This window comes from Jaculus jaculus, chromosome 2 (assembly GCF_020740685.1).
Source record: "Jaculus jaculus isolate mJacJac1 chromosome 2, mJacJac1.mat.Y.cur, whole genome shotgun sequence".
Taxonomy (NCBI): domain Eukaryota; kingdom Metazoa; phylum Chordata; class Mammalia; order Rodentia; family Dipodidae; genus Jaculus; species Jaculus jaculus.
Window position 1 is genome coordinate 89,222,789 of NC_059103.1, and position 18,839 is coordinate 89,241,627.

The 18,839-nt window shown below is 36.4% G+C and overlaps 1 protein-coding gene across 2 annotated transcripts in view; it reads left to right on the forward strand.

Moving 5' to 3' along the window:
• The window catches only part of Arsj (arylsulfatase family member J), an 82,652-nt gene extending 67,965 nt beyond the window's left edge, over positions 1-14,687 (forward strand). For both annotated transcript variants that reach the window (XM_045144387.1, XM_004658540.2), the window contains exon 3: positions 12,491-14,687. In XM_045144387.1, the coding sequence (XP_045000322.1) occupies positions 12,491-13,892 (1,402 nt within the window). In that variant the 3' untranslated portion in view covers positions 13,893-14,687. The remainder of the gene's footprint in view (positions 1-12,490) is intronic.
• Positions 14,688-18,839: the final 4,152 nt, after the last annotated feature.

Sequence of the window (18,839 nt, forward strand, 5' to 3'; positions counted from 1 at the left end):
ATGCTGTTCAAGAAATGGGTGACTGTTCTCTGAGATTCTGAGTCACAGATCCTACTTGGAACATCCGGGGCAAATATTTCACACAAATAAGGGAGACAGCATGTGTATTAAAACTTGGGGAAAAAAACTTGGAGATCCCAGTTACTGTGTTTCCCACTCTAGAAGCAGTGATTACTATTCACTTTATTAGTAATTTAGGGTTATCATTCCCAGGGGAACTCTCTAAAATCTCTGAAATCACAACAGTGTCCTGAACATCTGCTTTTCAGAGTCAGTGAAGAAAGAAGAAACAATTTTATCTGTAGCAAGAGGGACTGAAGGCAAATGATAAAGATCTCTTGACATTGTTAGAGTGGGGAGAATTCAACACATTGGGTGTGTCCCATGGTAGTAGATTTATCTATTAAAGAGTGAACAGTCCATAGCTAAACTACCCTGACCATGCCCAAGATCATATGATCCTGGAAGCTAGGCAAGGTTAGGCCTGTCTCATACTTGGCTGGGAGATGATCTGATTATATTTACCTTTCTTTCTTTTCAAAACAAAATATATTATTTATTTATGAGGAGAGAGAGAAAAAGAGAAAATGGACACCCTGGGGCTTCTTGTCACTGCAAATGTAACTCCAGATGCATGTATATCTGGCATTATATGGGTATTAGGAAATCAATCCTGGGTTTCAGGCTTTGTAAGTAAGTCCATTAATGGCTGATCCAGCTCCTCAGCTCCAGCCCCAACTTTTCTTCCTGGTTTTAAAAGTGGTTATTATCAGAGTTGGAGAGATTTTTCAGTGGTCAAGGTACTTGCTTGCAAAGCCTAACTAGCCAGGATGAATTCTCTAGTACCCAAATAAAGCCAAATGCACAAAGTGGCACATGTATCTGGAGTTCATTTGCAGGGGCTGGAGGCCCTGGAACCCCCATTCTCTCTGTCTCTTCTATTCTCTTCTTTCTCCTTGCAAACAAATAAATAAAAACTAATTATTTTATTTTATTTATTTGAGAGTGACAGACATAGAGAGAAAGACAGATAGAGGGAGAGAGAAAGAATGGGCACTCCAGGGCTTCCAGCCACTGCAAACGAACTCCAGATGCATGCACCCCTTGTGCATCTGGCTAACATGGGACCTAGGGAACCGAGCCTCGAACCGGGGTCCTTAGGCTTCACAGGCAAGCGCTTAACCACTAAGCCATCTCTCCAGCCCAATAAAAACTATTTTAAAGTGGTTATTATCACTACAAAATATCTCAAATACACTAATACTCTTAAGAAAGGTATAAAAAGAAATCTGAGTAATTTTCTACATAAAGGAATGAATTTCTTATAATATTGAGGCTATTATAATTATGATTATGCTACACTGTATATGGGACAGAGTAGGGAAAGTAGTTTATAATAATTGTGAGGTGAGGAATTCATTTTAATATGTTCATTTTCTACTTTTATTGAAAGCTACTTTTAAAATTCATCAGATATCAATACCTTATCTCTTTCTGCCTATATGAATTACTATATAAAATTGCAATTTTAGTAACAAATCCTAAGCAATTAAAAATTATTCTGTATTATCTATAGTCAATCATCACTGGTACAATTTGAAAAATCCACTAGGGAAAGGAGAAAGTCACAAATTCATTAGTCTGTGAGTTTTTCTGTTGTTAGAAAATACCTAATACTTGTTAATTGAGACTTATATCCTGTTCCCAGTGATGAGAATGTAATCATAGCAACAAGTGCATACTTTACCCAGTGATTTTCCTTATGTTTCTCTGCTTAATATCAGAATTATGATCATCCTTTAAAAATAACCATCAGAGCCAGGCGTGGTGGTGCATGCCTTTAATCCCAGCACTGGGGAGGCAGAGGTAGGAGGATTGCCAAGAGTTCTAGGGTACCCTGAGACTACATAGTGAATTCCAAAAGCCAAATAATAATAATAATCATAACAATAAATAAAAATAAATAAATAGCCATCAGAAAGTGAGGTAAACTAGGTAGTTTGAAGAATAAGCAAATATAGTTTTCTCAACTTTCTGTAAGCTATTGAAAAATTCTCTACCTTTGATGTTTAATATTTCACATTCCCCATAGTTATTTGTCATAAATTTCCACTACATTTTTTGTCTACCACCATACAGCTTGAAGGACAGTGCCTGACATGCTTGTGGATACTTTAAAAATGTGGTGGCTAAATTGAATTTGTATTTTTTTTTTTTCCTGGATACTGCCATCTTGAGTTTCAGTTTATTTTCATATGTGTTACAGGTGCGACACAGATGTGTTCCATACCAGTTTGATCTGAAACATTTCCACATTGTAAAGCTAATTTGAGATGTGAAGTTACTCTGTCACTTGACAGAAGATTCCTAGCTATGGATAACAGGAAACAATTCTGTTCAAGAATGGAACTTTTTGTTGGGTTAATTTCTAGAAAGGCCATTTGGTAAATATAAATGTCAAACGATAAATTTGCTCTCTTCAAAACTTAACTACAAATAATTGTTAGATTTATTAAATATACCTGTACTTTCTTTAGAGGAATAACTAAACTGTGATGGATCAATTTATAAAAAAGAAAAAAGATAATATTTTCAAAATAATTAAAAGAATTTCACATATTTTCTAGGGAGTCTATATTTTGCTTTAAGAATTCTAACTTGCTAGTAGGATATTTATTTGTGAAAGATATTACCTTAACATGTCCTGTATCTAGGACAAAGTTAGTAGTGTGTGGCATGGCTTAATATTTAAGAAAATCCCATGTCTATTCTGTTAAATGTATCTTCTATTTGAAATTAGAAGAGTATACTTGCACTTGTTTTGTTTGTAATATTGATTTGATAGTATTCTATGGTCATATTGAAAATAGCAAGAAAAATATGTATTTAATTTTGACAGTTTAGATTTACTTTGTTTTAATAAATATTTATGTCTTGGAAATAGGTTGTGTAAATTAAATAATTTTAAATGTACCCTTTTTAATGTTTATTCTATAAGATATTTTTCAAATGAAGAGTCCATTTATTACATAAATAGGCATCCACTTTAATAATGTTTGACAGTTTGTAATTTATGTATTAAATCTTACTTGTTGAAGTATGACTCTTCAGAGCTGTGGTACATGCCTGTAATCCTAGTACTTGGAAGAACTACAGAGTTAGGAGGATCCTAAATTCTAGTCCACCTTAGGCTACATGAAACTTCACCTCATAAAATAAAAATAAAGTATAAATTTTTGTGGAATTAATTATTCTTCTCCCCAAAGTAAATAAAGCAAAGATGGAAAAAAAAAAAGATTGAAAAGGAAGACCCTCTACTGGTACAGTTATCTCTATTGAACAAAAACTATTTCCAGAAGGGACCCACTTAGCATGTAAATTGTAGTTCTGTTTCCTTAGGCAGTAGGAGAAAGGAAATCAGTGTGAAAAACCACGGATGTCATAAATGTTAATTTATACAGATAAGCAAGGCACTTATAAGGACTAACAATAAGATATGATGACCAAGAAAAATTATCAAGGCTGACACCCTAGTCCCAGCACTTGGGAGGCAGACGTAGGAGGAGTTTGAGGCTAGCCAGAGACTGCATAGTGAATTCTAGGTTAGCCTGGGCGAGAGTGAGATCCTATCTCAAAAGAAAGAGACAAAGAAAGATTATCAAAGGCAAGAACTTAAAAAGCCATTTGATAAGTTATCCTTATTTGTTTATTTAGTAAAGACAACATTTTCTCTCATGGAGTAGATGTTCTAATGATAAGACCTTCATTGATGAGATGATTGAATTAATATTCATTTGAAATTTATATTTAATATTTTTATCTTAAATTGTTTTATTGACTTGAGAATGTTTCCATATTACTCTGAGCAGCATAAGAAAGAGTTACTCTAATACAATTATCTAAATTTCATGTAAATATAAATTTTTCACTTTATAAAATAGAAAATAAAAGTTTATCTTCTCTTGTTATTCTCTCCATAGACATAATTAGGTTTAATAGTTTGGTATATAGACCTTTCTTCTTTCTCTTTCTATGAACCCACAGCAACACTCATTTGTTCAATAAATAAATATTGATATCCTTTAATGAGCCTAAGATGTTTTAGGTGATATAATATAGTAGTCACCAAACAATCTGCCTTCATGGACTTTATACATTTTTGTTATGAGATTATAATATGGTATAACTGTGCTTTAGCCATTGTTAAGACACTCATCAATACATGATTAAACACTTTTCTGTCAGCTCTTAGTCTCACCTCTGGAAATAGTATGCACGTTCATGGTCTGTAATTTTTTACTTTCCATTGTGTCTCCACTCAGTTAACTTGGAGTTTCTTTCTTTTTTTTTTTTGGTAGGGTCTCACTCTAGCCCAGGCTGGCCTAGAACTCACTATGTACTCTCAAGCTGGCCTTGTACTCATGGCAATACTCCTACCTCTGCCTCCCATGTTCTATTAAAATATATTTGTGGGCTGGAGAGATGGCTGAGCGGTTAAGTGCTTGCCTGTGAAGCCTAAGGACCCCGGTTCGAGGCTCGGTTCCCCAGGTCCCATGTTAGCCAGATGCACAAGGGGGTGCACGCGTCTGGAGTTCGTTTGCAGAGGCTGGAAGCCCTGGCGCGCCCATTCTCTCTCTCTCCCTCTATCTGTCTTTCTCTCTGTGTCTGTCGCTCTCACATAAATAAATAAATAAATAAAATTAAAATATATTTGTACAGTTTTACATATTTATATCCAAATTCAATTGATGCTCTTCAGACGTCATCTTTTCAGTCTTCTTTGATGGTGTGGTGTCCTCAACTCTCTAAAGTTCTCCACACTCTACTTCACAGGACAACTGTTTCCTTTCACTGGGGCTACTGCTTCCTGCTTTTCTTCTAAATGTGCATATTTCTGGGCTCCATTTTACTCCTAGCCTCCAATCCATCTTCATATGTCTCATGGATGCAGCTACCACTGCAAGAAGAGGAGCCTTTAATCTGCTGTCCTTCAACGTCTAAATCCTCAGGTGGATTTCCTATGGGAAATGCCAGCATTCTCCCTTTCACTTCTGTTCCCCTTCCTGGGTTCCATACCTGAGTGCCAGAAACCTCCTATAGAGCCACCAGGAAAGACTCATTTTATTTATGTATGTATGTATTTATTTACTTATTTATGAGAGAGAGATACAGAAAAAAATGGGTGTGCCAGAACTTCCAGCCACTGCAAATGAACTCCAGACACACCACCCTGTGCACCTGGCTTACATGGGTACTGTGCAATCAAACTGGAGTCCTTTGGCTTTGCATTTAAACACCTTAATTGCTAAGCCATCTCTCCGGACCCAGACTAATTTTTATATTGCTTTCTGCCATGGTCCCCACATATGGTTTGTAACCCTGTCAAATGTCTTGCTTTATAATCTCTAATAATTCACCCTTTCTCCCCTTCACTATCACTGATCTTAGTTTGAATTATCATTCACTTTCTACCACTTATATTAGGGTAAATAGCTTTGTTTTATTTCATACTGCATCAGACTGCAAGGCTTATATTGTCCCATTCTGCTTTCAATTGCAGCCCTCTAGTCTTTACTGCATTAGGAAAACCTTACTGTAATACTTTCATGTAGAAATTTCATGCCTCTGCTGAGTAATCTCCCATCAAGATCTGCCTGAAGCTTTGCCCTTGTGTTCTAAATGATTGATTCGTGGAGAGCCACACTTTCTTGTGCTTTTTATATTTGAACATTTTACTCCTATTCCTGGTACACTCTGCATCTTTCCTGTAGTCCTCACCTGCATGCCTCCCCCTCTGGCAAGAATCATTTTAGATTCAGGTTCCCTTGAGAATTTTGTTTGCTTATTTGTTTTTGAGGTAAGGTCTCATTCTAGCCCAGGCTGACCTGGTATTCACTATATATTCTAAAGCATGACAGTCAACCTATCTCTGCCTCCTAAGTGCTGGGATTAAAAGTGGGAGCCCCCTTGTCCAGTTCCAGGCCTTTTTATTCCCACGTATTTTCAGCTGCTTGTAGTACTTAAGTTTGATTCCACCCAGATACTCCTCCAAATGCACTAAAACTAACCAAGAATATGTAATGCTACTGATATTTTTATGAATATTTGTGAATATTTGACTTGCCCTTATGAACCATGCTCCCAGCACTTAGAAATTCTCTTATTGTCTTCAGAAGCACTTACTGCTCTCATGACAGCCCTCTCATTACTTTTTGGTCTCTTTCTTTAGGCTGGCTTCCTTGAGAGCAAGGACCACATAACCATCTTCATGATCCCCAAAGTTAACATTATTGATGGCACAGAGTAGAGGAATGAATGCTAAATGAGTAATTTATCCATTCATTCATGAGATGAAATATTGGACAATTGTTTTGATGCCTCTGCCTCAGCTATACAGACCTCCAGGAGACATGAATAATTGAAAAATAAGGTGAACACCTATAAATAAAATTAGCTTTTGAGAAAAAGAAGTCATTTAGAAAGAAGTGATAAGTGGATACTCTTCAGAATATATGACATTAATTTATATTTTTATGGTTTGTGAATATCTGACTAGTGTTTTAATTATAAACCATAATCTCCTGTACCTGTTTCCTTCCTTTTAAAAAAATCAGTTCACACTCTACTATTTGTTTATTTTATGCTCCCAAACTATAAAATATTTACAGAACCATTAATGTTTTATTATATTCTATTCATAAAGTTACAATAAACATGTAATTAGATTAAAACAATTATCCTTTGCTCAACATTTTCAGATACAAGTGAATTCTTTACAAACTATAATATTCAAAACCTAGTAATACACCTCAAAAATTTATAAAACTCTTCACATAATCTTATACCAAGCTGAAAGTCCCCATAGCATTATTTTTTAAGTTGGCAGGAAATTGAGGGTAATAGTTATGATTTTAAGTAAATTTGGCACTAATGTTGAGTTCATTGTTCATGTGGAACTTTCTTGGCTTGGAATCAAGGTGACAACAAAATTCCACCAAATTTCAGAAGTTTTTATTTTTATTTTTTAAATATAACTTATTTATTTGAAAGAGAAAGAGACTGAGAGAGAGAGAAAGAGATAGAGAAAGGGCATGCCAGGGCCTTTAGCCACGGCAAACTAGCTCCAGACACATGTACCACCTTGTGCATCTGGCTTACATGGGTCCTGGGAAATCAAACCTGGTCCTTTGACTTTGCAGGCAAATGCCTTAACCACTAAGCCATCTTTGCAACCCAAAAGTTTTATTTTTTAGCAAAGGTGATGCAAGCATTCACAATATATTGTATGAACAAAACAATTGATATGCATTATGAAAAGAAGTTACATTTATATTAATATGTTGTAAAAACTTATTTACTACCTTGTATGCTTGTAAAGTTATTGTGAAGTTACGTGGGGACTGTCATTGAAAATTAAGCTACAGCCTTTATTTATCATTTCTTATAGTATAAGATCAAGAGTATACCCTCAAATCAGGACTCTCTTAGATAATCATCTAGCTTGTGTTACTGGGTTTTGTTTCTATGTGGTGGGGGAAATTTCCTTGTTATATTGAGATGGAATTTGCTTCCTTATGCTGTTATATACTGCTTGTGATTTTATATTCTAAAATAAAACAAAAGATAAATTGGACCATTCACCAAATTACAAAATGAAGACCTGTAAATTATTCTTAGTTCTTTTTCTTCTGCATCCATCAGTCCCTTACGGACTTAGTTATGTAAATTTTAAATTCATAAGATGATGTAATCCACCTTTCTTTCCACTTTCACCTCCACTAGATTGGAGTCCACATCTTTGACCTCAGTTACTATAATGGCCTTGTAAACAACCTCCATGCTTCAGTTCTTACCGCTGTTCAGTTCACTTTCTAGACTTGGATAACAGAATTATTCATTTGAATGTAAAAAGAAATACAAGAAGTATGACTTATATTGATTTTATCTCACCTTTTAAAATTTTTATTTAGCATATGTATTTATAATATTGATAAATCAGTACAATTGTACATGAATATACTTTTGTATAAATTGAGGCACAAGCTTAGCTAGTAGATATTGAATTCTGCATATGTTCTAAATGGCATGTAATGGGACTCTTAGTTTTCAGAATTTGAATGCTACCTTTATGTAACCCATTATCTCATTAGCATGCTAGCTCTCATTTTCCTACTTTTTTAGTAGTTTTCTCTTTGGAGATATTAAATTCATGGTCTGAGTCATTCAACTTCTCAGATCAATTTACAGTCTTACCATATTAACTGATAAACAACTGAAATTTTAATTGAAATGCCTTCCATAAATTTAGACTTTCTTATACGTTTTTATAAAATGTATAAAATAAGATACCAAACAAGTAATGTTTTTCCCAAATTATTTTGAAATTGAATTGCCATCCTAAGGACCCATCATCCACAGCAAGTTGCTGTATATTTCAATATTTCCTGTATATGAGGACATTCTTTTATATTAGCCACAAAACAGGCATCGAGATCAGAAAGTTCACACTGCTGTTCCCATTTAATCTTGAGATTCCATTGAGTTCTATCAATTCTCCTGTTACATACCACCAAAAGGATAACAAATTGCATTTATTCATAATATCTCCTTTTCTTTTTCAAACTGGAAAAGCTCCTCAGTCCTTCTTTGAACTGTATAACCTTGGTATTAAATTTCATCATCACAAGGGGTAGGGAGGAGGTAAAGGATAGTACCAAAATGTGTTGTTTACATACTGAATATGTCCATAGCCAATAAAAAAATTTATCATCACAGACATAGTGTTTTGTTCTTGCCAGTGCATCCTCCCTGGTATAGTATCCCACACAGCTTTAGCTTTTCCCATTACTGATGATGTTAACTTTGATTACTTGACTACTATAGTGTCTACTAAGCTCTTCCTTCAATTCCTCTTATACTTATCCTCTTATCCTATATATATTTTTATAGGGAGGTATTCAAAATTATATTGTATGTTTTATAAGGAGGTTCTTTGGGACTGTCAATATTCCATTCCATATTAAACTTATTTTTTGTTTGTACCATTATGATCTTAGCAATACCCATTTTATCTAGTAATATTTTAATATTTATTTATTTATTTGCAAGCAAAGAGATATAGAGAAAAGAAAACAAATAAAGAGAATGGGTATGCTATGGCCTCCAGCCACTGTAAACACTCCAGATGCATGTACCATTTTGTGCATCTGGCTTTATGTGGGCACTGGGGAATCGAATTTAGGTCATTAGGCTTTGCAGGCAAGTGACTTAATCACTAATCCATATATTCAGAACTTATTTACTAAATTTAATTTTTATCATCATTATTAATTTTAATATTCAGCTGTCCCAGATATGACCACTGAGAGCCCCTTCAATAAGGTTTCTATAACATTTGTCATATTCTCTTCAATCCTTCACCCTTTCCTTGCTTTCTGGTTACATTTAATCTTATTTGTTTGATAACATTTGCTTTGAATTTTAGTCCTAGTGCTTCTGAACTCATCTTGCCTCCCAGTTACTAAGCATCTCTTCTGTTAATATATGAAAGTTAGGGTTAGCAATTATCAATGAGTTATCAATGATGCCATGGAAATGGCTCTAATTTGCTAATTAGAAACTATCCATTACTCAGGGTTGGGTAGGATATTTCAAATAGGTATGTTAGTTTGTCTTCATGGTGGCTATGTGTTGTTGTGGTCAAGTGAAAATCACTGCCAACCCTAACACTTTAGCAAGCTCATCTTCAGATTTTAGCCATCTCTTTCCTAGAATAAAATGATAGTCCTAATATTTTTTAATTTTTAATGGTAGAAGAAACAAAAAGACCAGTAGCTTGTTCTCCACATGATCGACAGGCACTGTCCCCATCTCCACCTTAGTGCCAAGAGAAATGTATCTTTAAGTTTCCTCCACTGTTACTTGGATCTTTACTTACAATACGGTAGGTAATAATAAAGCTTTAGAAAGTGGGTTGAGTGATTTCTTTCCCACCACACCTTATGTATGCAATAACATTAATCAACTGAACAAATTAATAAATGCTTAAAGTTAACACAAGTAAATTAACCCAAACTTTTAATCAGGTTAGTGGCTTACCTAGTGACATGCCATGAAAAAGTCTAAAATCTGGATAAGGTATAGATTAAGGACTAAACTATATAATTTAGGGAAGCCACTAAACTACACTGAGGTGTTGGGAAAGGATTGTCACTGTTGCTATATTTGCTTTTGATTAAATGGAACATCATTACCTACTTCACAGAATTCTGGAGACAGAGAAAACCATATAAATGAAAATTTGCTACAGTGCATTAACTGGTATTAAAGCATAACACCATTTTTATTTCCAATGTAGTTAAATTTTCATTATTTTATAAGTATGATAGTCAGAATTTTTTAAATGTTATATCAGTCCTAATCTATTTTCCTATGGCAGAATAGAAAAGGGGAGAAGGAAAAGAAGAAGGGGAAGATGAAAGGAAGGAGGAGGAAGAGTTGACATGACAAGACTTTATTTTTTGGCCTTGGCCCAACATCCTTTTTCAGATGCTCATAAATCATCTACTTTAAGAAAAAATCATTCTGTTTTCTCTGTAATGAATACAAACTTCACTATCCAGCTTGAAATTTTTTTTCTTTTTTGCCTGGAAAGTGGGGACAGAAATCTGCTGTCTTTCCTCTGCCCCTAAAATGTTTCAGAAAGTACTAATATTAACTCAAAAAAAAAAAAAACAAAGCAAAAAGCCTGAGCATGAGCTGCAGCAGTGTGTCTCAGGAATCAGGGCTCCAGCCTGCTGCTCAGACTGAGGAAGTTGGGGCAAATACCACATCTTCTCTTCCTCTCTCTATTTTCCCTGCCATAAAATGACCATAAAGAACCTGACTTCTCACTGTAGTAGTGAGGAGCAAGTAGAACCGTGCATATGGCAGGAAGCCTCAGAGGTATAAAATTTTGTACAAATGTGAGTCATGCACAGTTCTGTGCTTTGATGTAGCCATACTGACAAATATAGTGTACTCATGGTACTTTTCAAAGTAGATCCTAACCACAACAACCCCACATGCCCAACATGTATTATCACCCTATTTCACAGTCCAGGAAACAGGATTAGAGGGACTGAATACTGCTCACTTTCTCGCAGATAATTGACTGCACAAAGTCAGACTCAGATCTGTCTGATTACAAAACCCATATCCTTGTCCATTTCCCCAAATCTTCTTCAGATTCTCCCTCCCCAGCCCAAGATGTTTACTCATTTATGGAGAAACTGTGAAAATCCCTCATGTGTTCTGAGCTACCATGAAAGTTTTATGCTATTGGCTCTAAATTTTCTGAGATGAAAGCCATTCTATTCTGTGGAGAGGACAGAGACCACGCAACTGATAAATGGCTCTGAGCTAGCATTCATCTGAAACACTACATCTTCTGAAAGCTGAAAACTTCTTTTGTCTCCCCCACTCTCTCTTTCACCTGCAAACATTTACTGTATTTCACACTTTTCATAAACCTCAATTTAATTTACTGCTACCAGTGGTGAGAAAGTGACCAATGTAATTAAAGACGCTTGAATTGGTGAGTGTTTCAAGGAATTAAATAAACAATTGGATCAAGGACATTTTCTGTATGTGATAATTGTCTAGTTAATAACTTAATCCCATGAGTCTTTGCCAAAATTGTTACTTATGCAGATGTCTCTCCTATTAATTTTCTCCAAGTTTACTTTGGTTGGTGTTCAATTTTTCATGTACATATTAATGGTGTCACAAGTAAATGTTGTAGATACTGAACTAAATAAAAAAATTATTGAGAACAGTGACAACACCTTCTAAACATGGTGCTTATTAATTCTTGTGAAGTGTCTGTTTCTTTGGGATTTAGATACTTTCTGTTCTAATAGCTGTGATTACTGTGAAATGATAGGTGCTAATGATGAGTGCAGTTCAGAATACTGCTTTTCAGTGACCAGCTATCACTACAGATCCCACAAAGTTATCAGAGTGCAATTAACATTTAGGAATTCATAACTTCAATATGCTATCATCTGAATCTTGAAGACAAATTGCATCATTTACCCAAAGTATATATAACAAAATGTTCTTTCAGAATAAATCACTGTGAAAACAATTTGGGACCTCATTGTTCATCTTTGTAACTTGATTCCAAGAATACCTTCATATTTACCCTAAAATTCTTGTAGCCTTTGAAATTTGTCTGTATTTTCTATTCTGAAAGTTTTTGTTGTTTTGTTTTTTAGCATACAGAGCAACTGCAGTCAATCATGTCTAAAGTGACATGTCTGGACCAAATGAAATTCATACACTTAATGTGATAATAACTACTACTTTGGAATCAAGTAAAACTCAACTGATTATATATAACTATGGGTAAAGTTGATCTTCATAATAGACATATTTTATTTAGGAATTATTTGTTATATAGAATATTCCTTTTATCCTGTTCTGACAAAAGTTTTACTCTTTTCTCAAGGTATCAGATACACACAGGACTTCAGCATTCTATCATCAGACCTACTCAGCCCAACTGTTTACCTCTTGACAATGCAACCCTACCTCAAAAGCTGAAGGAGGTTGGCTATTCAACGCACATGGTTGGAAAATGGCACTTGGGCTTTTACAGAAAAGAATGCATGCCCACCAAAAGAGGATTTGATACCTTTTTTGGCTCCCTTTTGGGAAGTGGTGATTACTATACACACTACAAATGTGACAGTCCTGGGATGTGTGGCTATGACTTGTATGAAAACGACAATGCTGCTTGGGACTATGATAATGGCATCTACTCAACACAGATGTATACTCAGAGAGTACAGCAAATCCTAGCTTCCCATAACCCCACAAAGCCTATATTTTTATATATCGCTTACCAAGCTGTTCACTCACCCCTGCAAGCCCCTGGCAGGTATTTTGAACACTACCGATCCATTATCAATATAAACAGGCGAAGGTATGCTGCCATGCTCTCCTGCTTAGATGAAGCCATCAGCAATGTGACTCTGGCTCTAAAGACCTATGGTTTCTATAACAACAGCATTATCATTTACTCCTCAGATAATGGTGGGCAGCCCACAGCTGGAGGCAGTAACTGGCCTCTCAGAGGTAGCAAAGGAACATATTGGGAAGGGGGAATCCGAGCAGTTGGCTTTGTGCATAGCCCACTTCTAAAAAACAAGGGAACAGTATGTAAGGAACTTGTGCACATCACCGACTGGTACCCCACCTTGATTTCTTTGGCTGAAGGACAGATCGATGAAGACATTCAGCTAGATGGTTATGACATCTGGGAGACCATAAGTGAAGGTCTGCGTTCACCTCGAGTGGATATTTTGCACAACATTGACCCCATTTACACGAAAGCCAAAAACGGCTCCTGGGCAGCGGGTTATGGCATCTGGAACACGGCGATCCAGTCGGCCATCCGGGTGCAGCACTGGAAGCTGCTCACGGGAAACCCGGGCTACAGTGACTGGGTTCCGCCTCAGTCGTTCAGCAACCTGGGGCCAAACCGGTGGCACAATGAGCGCATCACCTTGTCAACTGGCAAAAGTATTTGGCTTTTCAACATCACGGCTGACCCATACGAGAGGGTGGACCTGTCCGGCAGGTATCCAGGAATTGTGAAGAAGCTCCTAAGGAGGCTGTCTCAGTTCAACAAGACTGCGGTGCCGGTCAGGTACCCGCCCAAGGACCCCAGAAGTAACCCTCGGCTCAACGGAGGCGTCTGGGGACCATGGTATAAAGAGGAAAGTAAGAAAAAGAAGGCCAACAAAAATAAGGCTGAGAAAAAGAAAAAGAAGAAAAAGAAGGCAAAGAAGAAACAGCTGAAAGGGTGCTCATCAGCAAATTGCCTCTCAGATGTTACCAGGCGCTAAATTCTTGTCTTTCTGGATTGGTTAAATCAGTTTTTCATCTTCCCCTGTCCTCTAAGTAAGCAAGAAAATTTGGCTCAGAAATAAGCATTGTCCTAAGACTTCAGGCTCGCTTTCACATTGTGTCAGAGTCTTCTGCCACCTGGCCACACCATGGAAAACTGTCTGTCTGGTCCAAAGGTGCTACTTCTTTCCGCAGGCCACGCTGAGAGGAGATAATGGTGTTGATCCCTCATAAAAGGCTAGTCATGAGCCAACTGCTGTGCTGCAGTCAGCCCACGAAACATGAACAGAATGCTAATCACATGGAGACCGCAGGGTAACCTTAAAGACCTGGAAAAATATATTTTCTAACTGATTTTTTTTTTATCTCGATCATATGAAACATAGGCTTCTAACTTAATTCCATTTCCTGTGTCATTTCCTCCTCTGTGAAAACGAGCTGTTACTTTCACATGTGAACAGCTTGCACCTCTTTTCATCATGCATGAGGGAATGGCATATAAGAATGCTTGAGCGTGCTGCCAAAAATGAATGTAACTGTTTTCTAAACACTTCAATAGAATAATATTTCAATGTAAAGTGCCTAATTTATTTTTTACAGAAAAAAAAAATAGTATTTCATTTCATGAAAAACATGCAAATGACTTTAATTATTTTATTTTTATTTTTTCACAAGAACTTTTCTTATTCAAGGTAACCAAGCACTGTAATGCCTTAAATTACTGTAATGCTATGAAGATTCATAAGATTTTTTAATTACTCAGTAAAATCATTGTTGTTCAACCGTTATTTCTTTCAACCATTATTTTGAATGTAAAAAGATGAATATAGTTTCTAAAAATATTTGGAAATTCAATGTTTATGTAGAGTTGATATAGTTTTATTGTTTCTACCATAAGCTATTTATGTGTGTTAATTATTAAAATGATATATTTATGGCACTATAAAACTTAGTGTGGCTTTCTGGTTTACCTTTTGGATTTCTAGATAATATTATATTCATTTCAACAAGCAAGCATTTGTTTAGGTTTTTTAATCTTTTGTGACAGGGTCTCACCAGGTGCCTGTCACTGGACTTAAACTTATGATACTTATGATAATAAGTGCATGCCACCATGCCTGACAACAACAAAAATTCTTCACAAATAAGCAAGGAAGTATGTTTTGTTATTGTGGTAATATAATGAGGCTCTTTAAAGTGATTTTTTTTTTCTACCTGACTACTGCATTGGGAAAGATATTCATTTATTAATATTTATGATGAACCTACTCTTACACAAAATAGACAGCATAAGAGAAAAAGTAATTGAAGACATGGATGCCGTCTGGAGTAGTTGAAAATCTATGTTGGAGCTCAAGCAGGCAAATGTCAGAAGAGTCAAGGAAATGAAATGAAGTTTGTAATGGGCCATCAGTGAGCAGCACAGATCCCTATGGCCATGGGGCTCCTAATGCAGTGGCTTCTAAGCCACTCAAAGAGCCACAGACAGCAAGAACTGTGGTCTACCAGGTTAGCACTGTGATTACAAAAAAAAAAAAAAAAGTATGTGGCAGTGTAATGGTAAGTGGGAAATCAGATGCAAGCACAGGAGAATGCTAAGGATGACCTTTGTAGGTTTTGGGAATCTATGAAAGGTCTGAAAAGTAGCACTTAAATTGTTAACTAAATTGGACAAAATTATTTCAAATTTTGAATTTTAATATTTTATTTCTAAAATATGTAGCACCACCTTACAATATAGAATTATATTATAAAATACTGTGTTTTCTGAAATTTAGTTTTTTCTTTCCTTTTTCTGAGGTGAAGGTGTTGAAATAGGGTCTTATTCTAGCCCAGGCTGACCTGGAACTCACTCTGTAGCCCAGGCTAGCCTCAAACTCCAAATACTACCTCAGCTTCCTAAGTGCAGGGATTAAAGGTGTGAGCCACCATGCCTGGAAAGTTTTGTTTTGTAAAGGTATTTTCCTTTATTTATTTTCAAGCAGAGAGAAAGAGAGAGAGACAAAGAGACAATAGGCACATCAGGACCTCTTGTACTGCAAACTAACTCCAAAAGCATGTGCCACTTTGTGCATCTGGCTTTACATGGGTACTAGGGAATTGAATCAGGGCCAAACAAGCACCTTTAATCACTGGACTATCTGCCCTGAATTTTACTTTTAAAGAATGTTTTCAATGTATTCCTTTCTTGGTGGCAACAGAATGCTGTCCCTTATAATATATCATATAAATTTAAAAAAAGAATAAGAATTATAGGACTGGGGAAATAACTCTGTTAGAGCACTTGTTTTGCAGATATGAAGTCCTGAGAGCACCTGATTTGACCTTAGTGTGATTTCTAAGCCACTACATAAACAACTCAGAAAAAAAAAAAAAAAAAAAAAGCATCCTGTAACCCCAGTCTTTTGGGAAGCAGAGATTTGGGAATCTCTGGGGCTCACTGGTCAGCTAGTCTGGACAAAAACAGCAGCTCTGGATCAAGTGAGAAAATTGTCTCAAGCAAACACAAGGATGAGTGATAGAGGAGGGCACCCAATATTCTCCTCTGGCCTTCACATACATGTGCGTGGAGCAGGGGAGGGGGAGCTCAGTGGCATATGCACATGTAAACAGCACATACACACCATAGCACGCCTTTAATCCCAGCACTCAGGAGGCAGAGGTAGGAAAATTGCCATGAGTTCGAGGCCACCCTGAGACTCCATAGTGAATTCCAGGTCAGCCTGGGCTAGAGTGAGAACCCACCTCGAAAAACCAAAATAAATAAATAAATAAATAACCACACATCCTACACACACACACACATCACTCAAAGAATTTACAGTAAACGGGCAAACAAACAAAAAAAAAGTTTAAAAGATGTTGAGTTAGAATTGGAACCTGTTCCAGCTAGCTTGAATAGTACCAAGGGTACTATGCAGGCTGCTTCCCAAGAAAAGTCATCAGTGACCTCACCCAGCAGTTGATCATGGTTGCAACAATACTCACTTGCCAGGCAAGAGGCACCCTGGTGTAATAGTGGCATAAATGCTATGAGGATAACTGACCACTTTCTGATTAGATTGAAATTCACTCTATAAGAGTAAATTTATGCCTGATACTTTAAACCAGGTCAAAAGCTCATGGCTGGGAAAGTTATAGGCCCTGAAAAGAATGTACTACTGAAAGGGTATGTTGTCAAAGTGCTTTATAAATATATTCATGTTTATATCCACAGATTTGTGCAGTTCTCATTCTTGAGCAGATTAGCTTGCTGCTTGCAGTGAGCTGTGCTTAATGCAGTTTCATAACTGATCAGAGAGCTAAAAATAAATGACTGCTGAGTGCTCAGTCCTATATAGGCCATTCATCTATAATATTTCCCCCAAAGGATCAGGGAACATCATGAAAGTGAAGGTAGAAAAATATAAGAGGTGGAGGGTGAGCATTAGTCCTGTCCATTGCACATTATGTGGCCATTACATTCATAAACTCATAGCAGCTGTGGTTACCTTCCCAAGATAGGACCAGTCAGCTTTCCATCATGGATGAGAGAGGGGCTCCTGAGGCCCTCTCATGAGGCAGTATGTGGTTGCTGAGGGAGAGGGAGTCAATCTCTTCAAAACTGTATCAAATAGTAATGGAGAGAAGAAGGGATTCGGAGGAGTGGAAGGGGAATAAAAAACTGTGTGATCAAAATACAATATGCATGTATGAAGTTATCATAAAACAAATACAAAAATACAGAAATGCTCAGATTAAGCTGTTACTTTGCTACAGCCTTTCTTGAAGCTTTTCAAATTTTACTTTACATTATAATTACAGAAGACAGAAAGTTCTATGTATATTTTCTTATTAACTTTCTCATAAAACTTTCTCCATAATGCATAGTAATATTGGGTTAAGATTCTGAGGAGGAAGCTCCAAAATGTGTTGTATAAACACAGGTCTTTCAAGAAGCTGCTAATAAGCCAAAAGGAAAAAAAAATGAGGCAAAAGAGGATTATCAAATTAATTCACATTGTGAGTCTGGTTTTACCTAGTATGATGCAATTGATAGTTCTTTATAAGTAATCATAAATAATTAATAGAAATACAAGAGTATATAGCTTTCTACCAGGAAATGACTCCACAGTCACTGATAACTGCATTAAGAGAATACCTGATACTTGCTTTGGCTTCAGGTGGGCTGAGGTAAGAGAAGTCTCAGTGTCTCACCCTTAAACTAAAGTCTAGTAAACAAAAATGTTTCCAGAATGCTCTTTGCAAATCAGCCATCATTTTAAAAAGGCCTGGAAGGAAAACACTGTACATATGACTTTTTGCCACATATTTCTACTTCTCCTATAGAATGCATCTGAATCTTCTAGTATTTACTTGGAATAACCAATAAACTTCCCCTTCCACTAGGCTTAGTAGAAAGATACTATGTGGACGTGGCTATTGAAGAGCATGGATATGAAGACGACTTCTTCAAATGAATACAGACAGCAGCTCACATTTATGCAATGTGCCTTTTCATCCATGAAAGCATCTAGCTGTGATTGGTCAAGTCTATTTAAAAGACATGCTTCATTCATGCTGATTTACTCTTTTCCCATTTTTCTTTTTTTTAATGTTTTATTTCTATTTATTTGGGAGAGAGAGAGAAATGGGTAGAAACAGACAGAGAATGGGCATGCCAGGGCCTCCAAGCACTGTAAATGGACTCCTGATGTGTGCGCCCCCTTGTACATCTGGCTTACGTGGGTCCTGGGAAGTCAAACCAGAGTCCTTGGGCTTTGTAAGCAAACACCTTAACCACTAAGTCATCTCTCTAGCCCCTCTTTTCCCATTTTTCTAATAATTCATGAATATTAGTTTTAGTGACCCAGCCTCTTTAAATACTAAAGAGACAGGGGATGCTGTATCATTGGTTATTGAAAAATTAAACAGTTGAATTTTAAAGTTGGATTTCCCACGGTTCA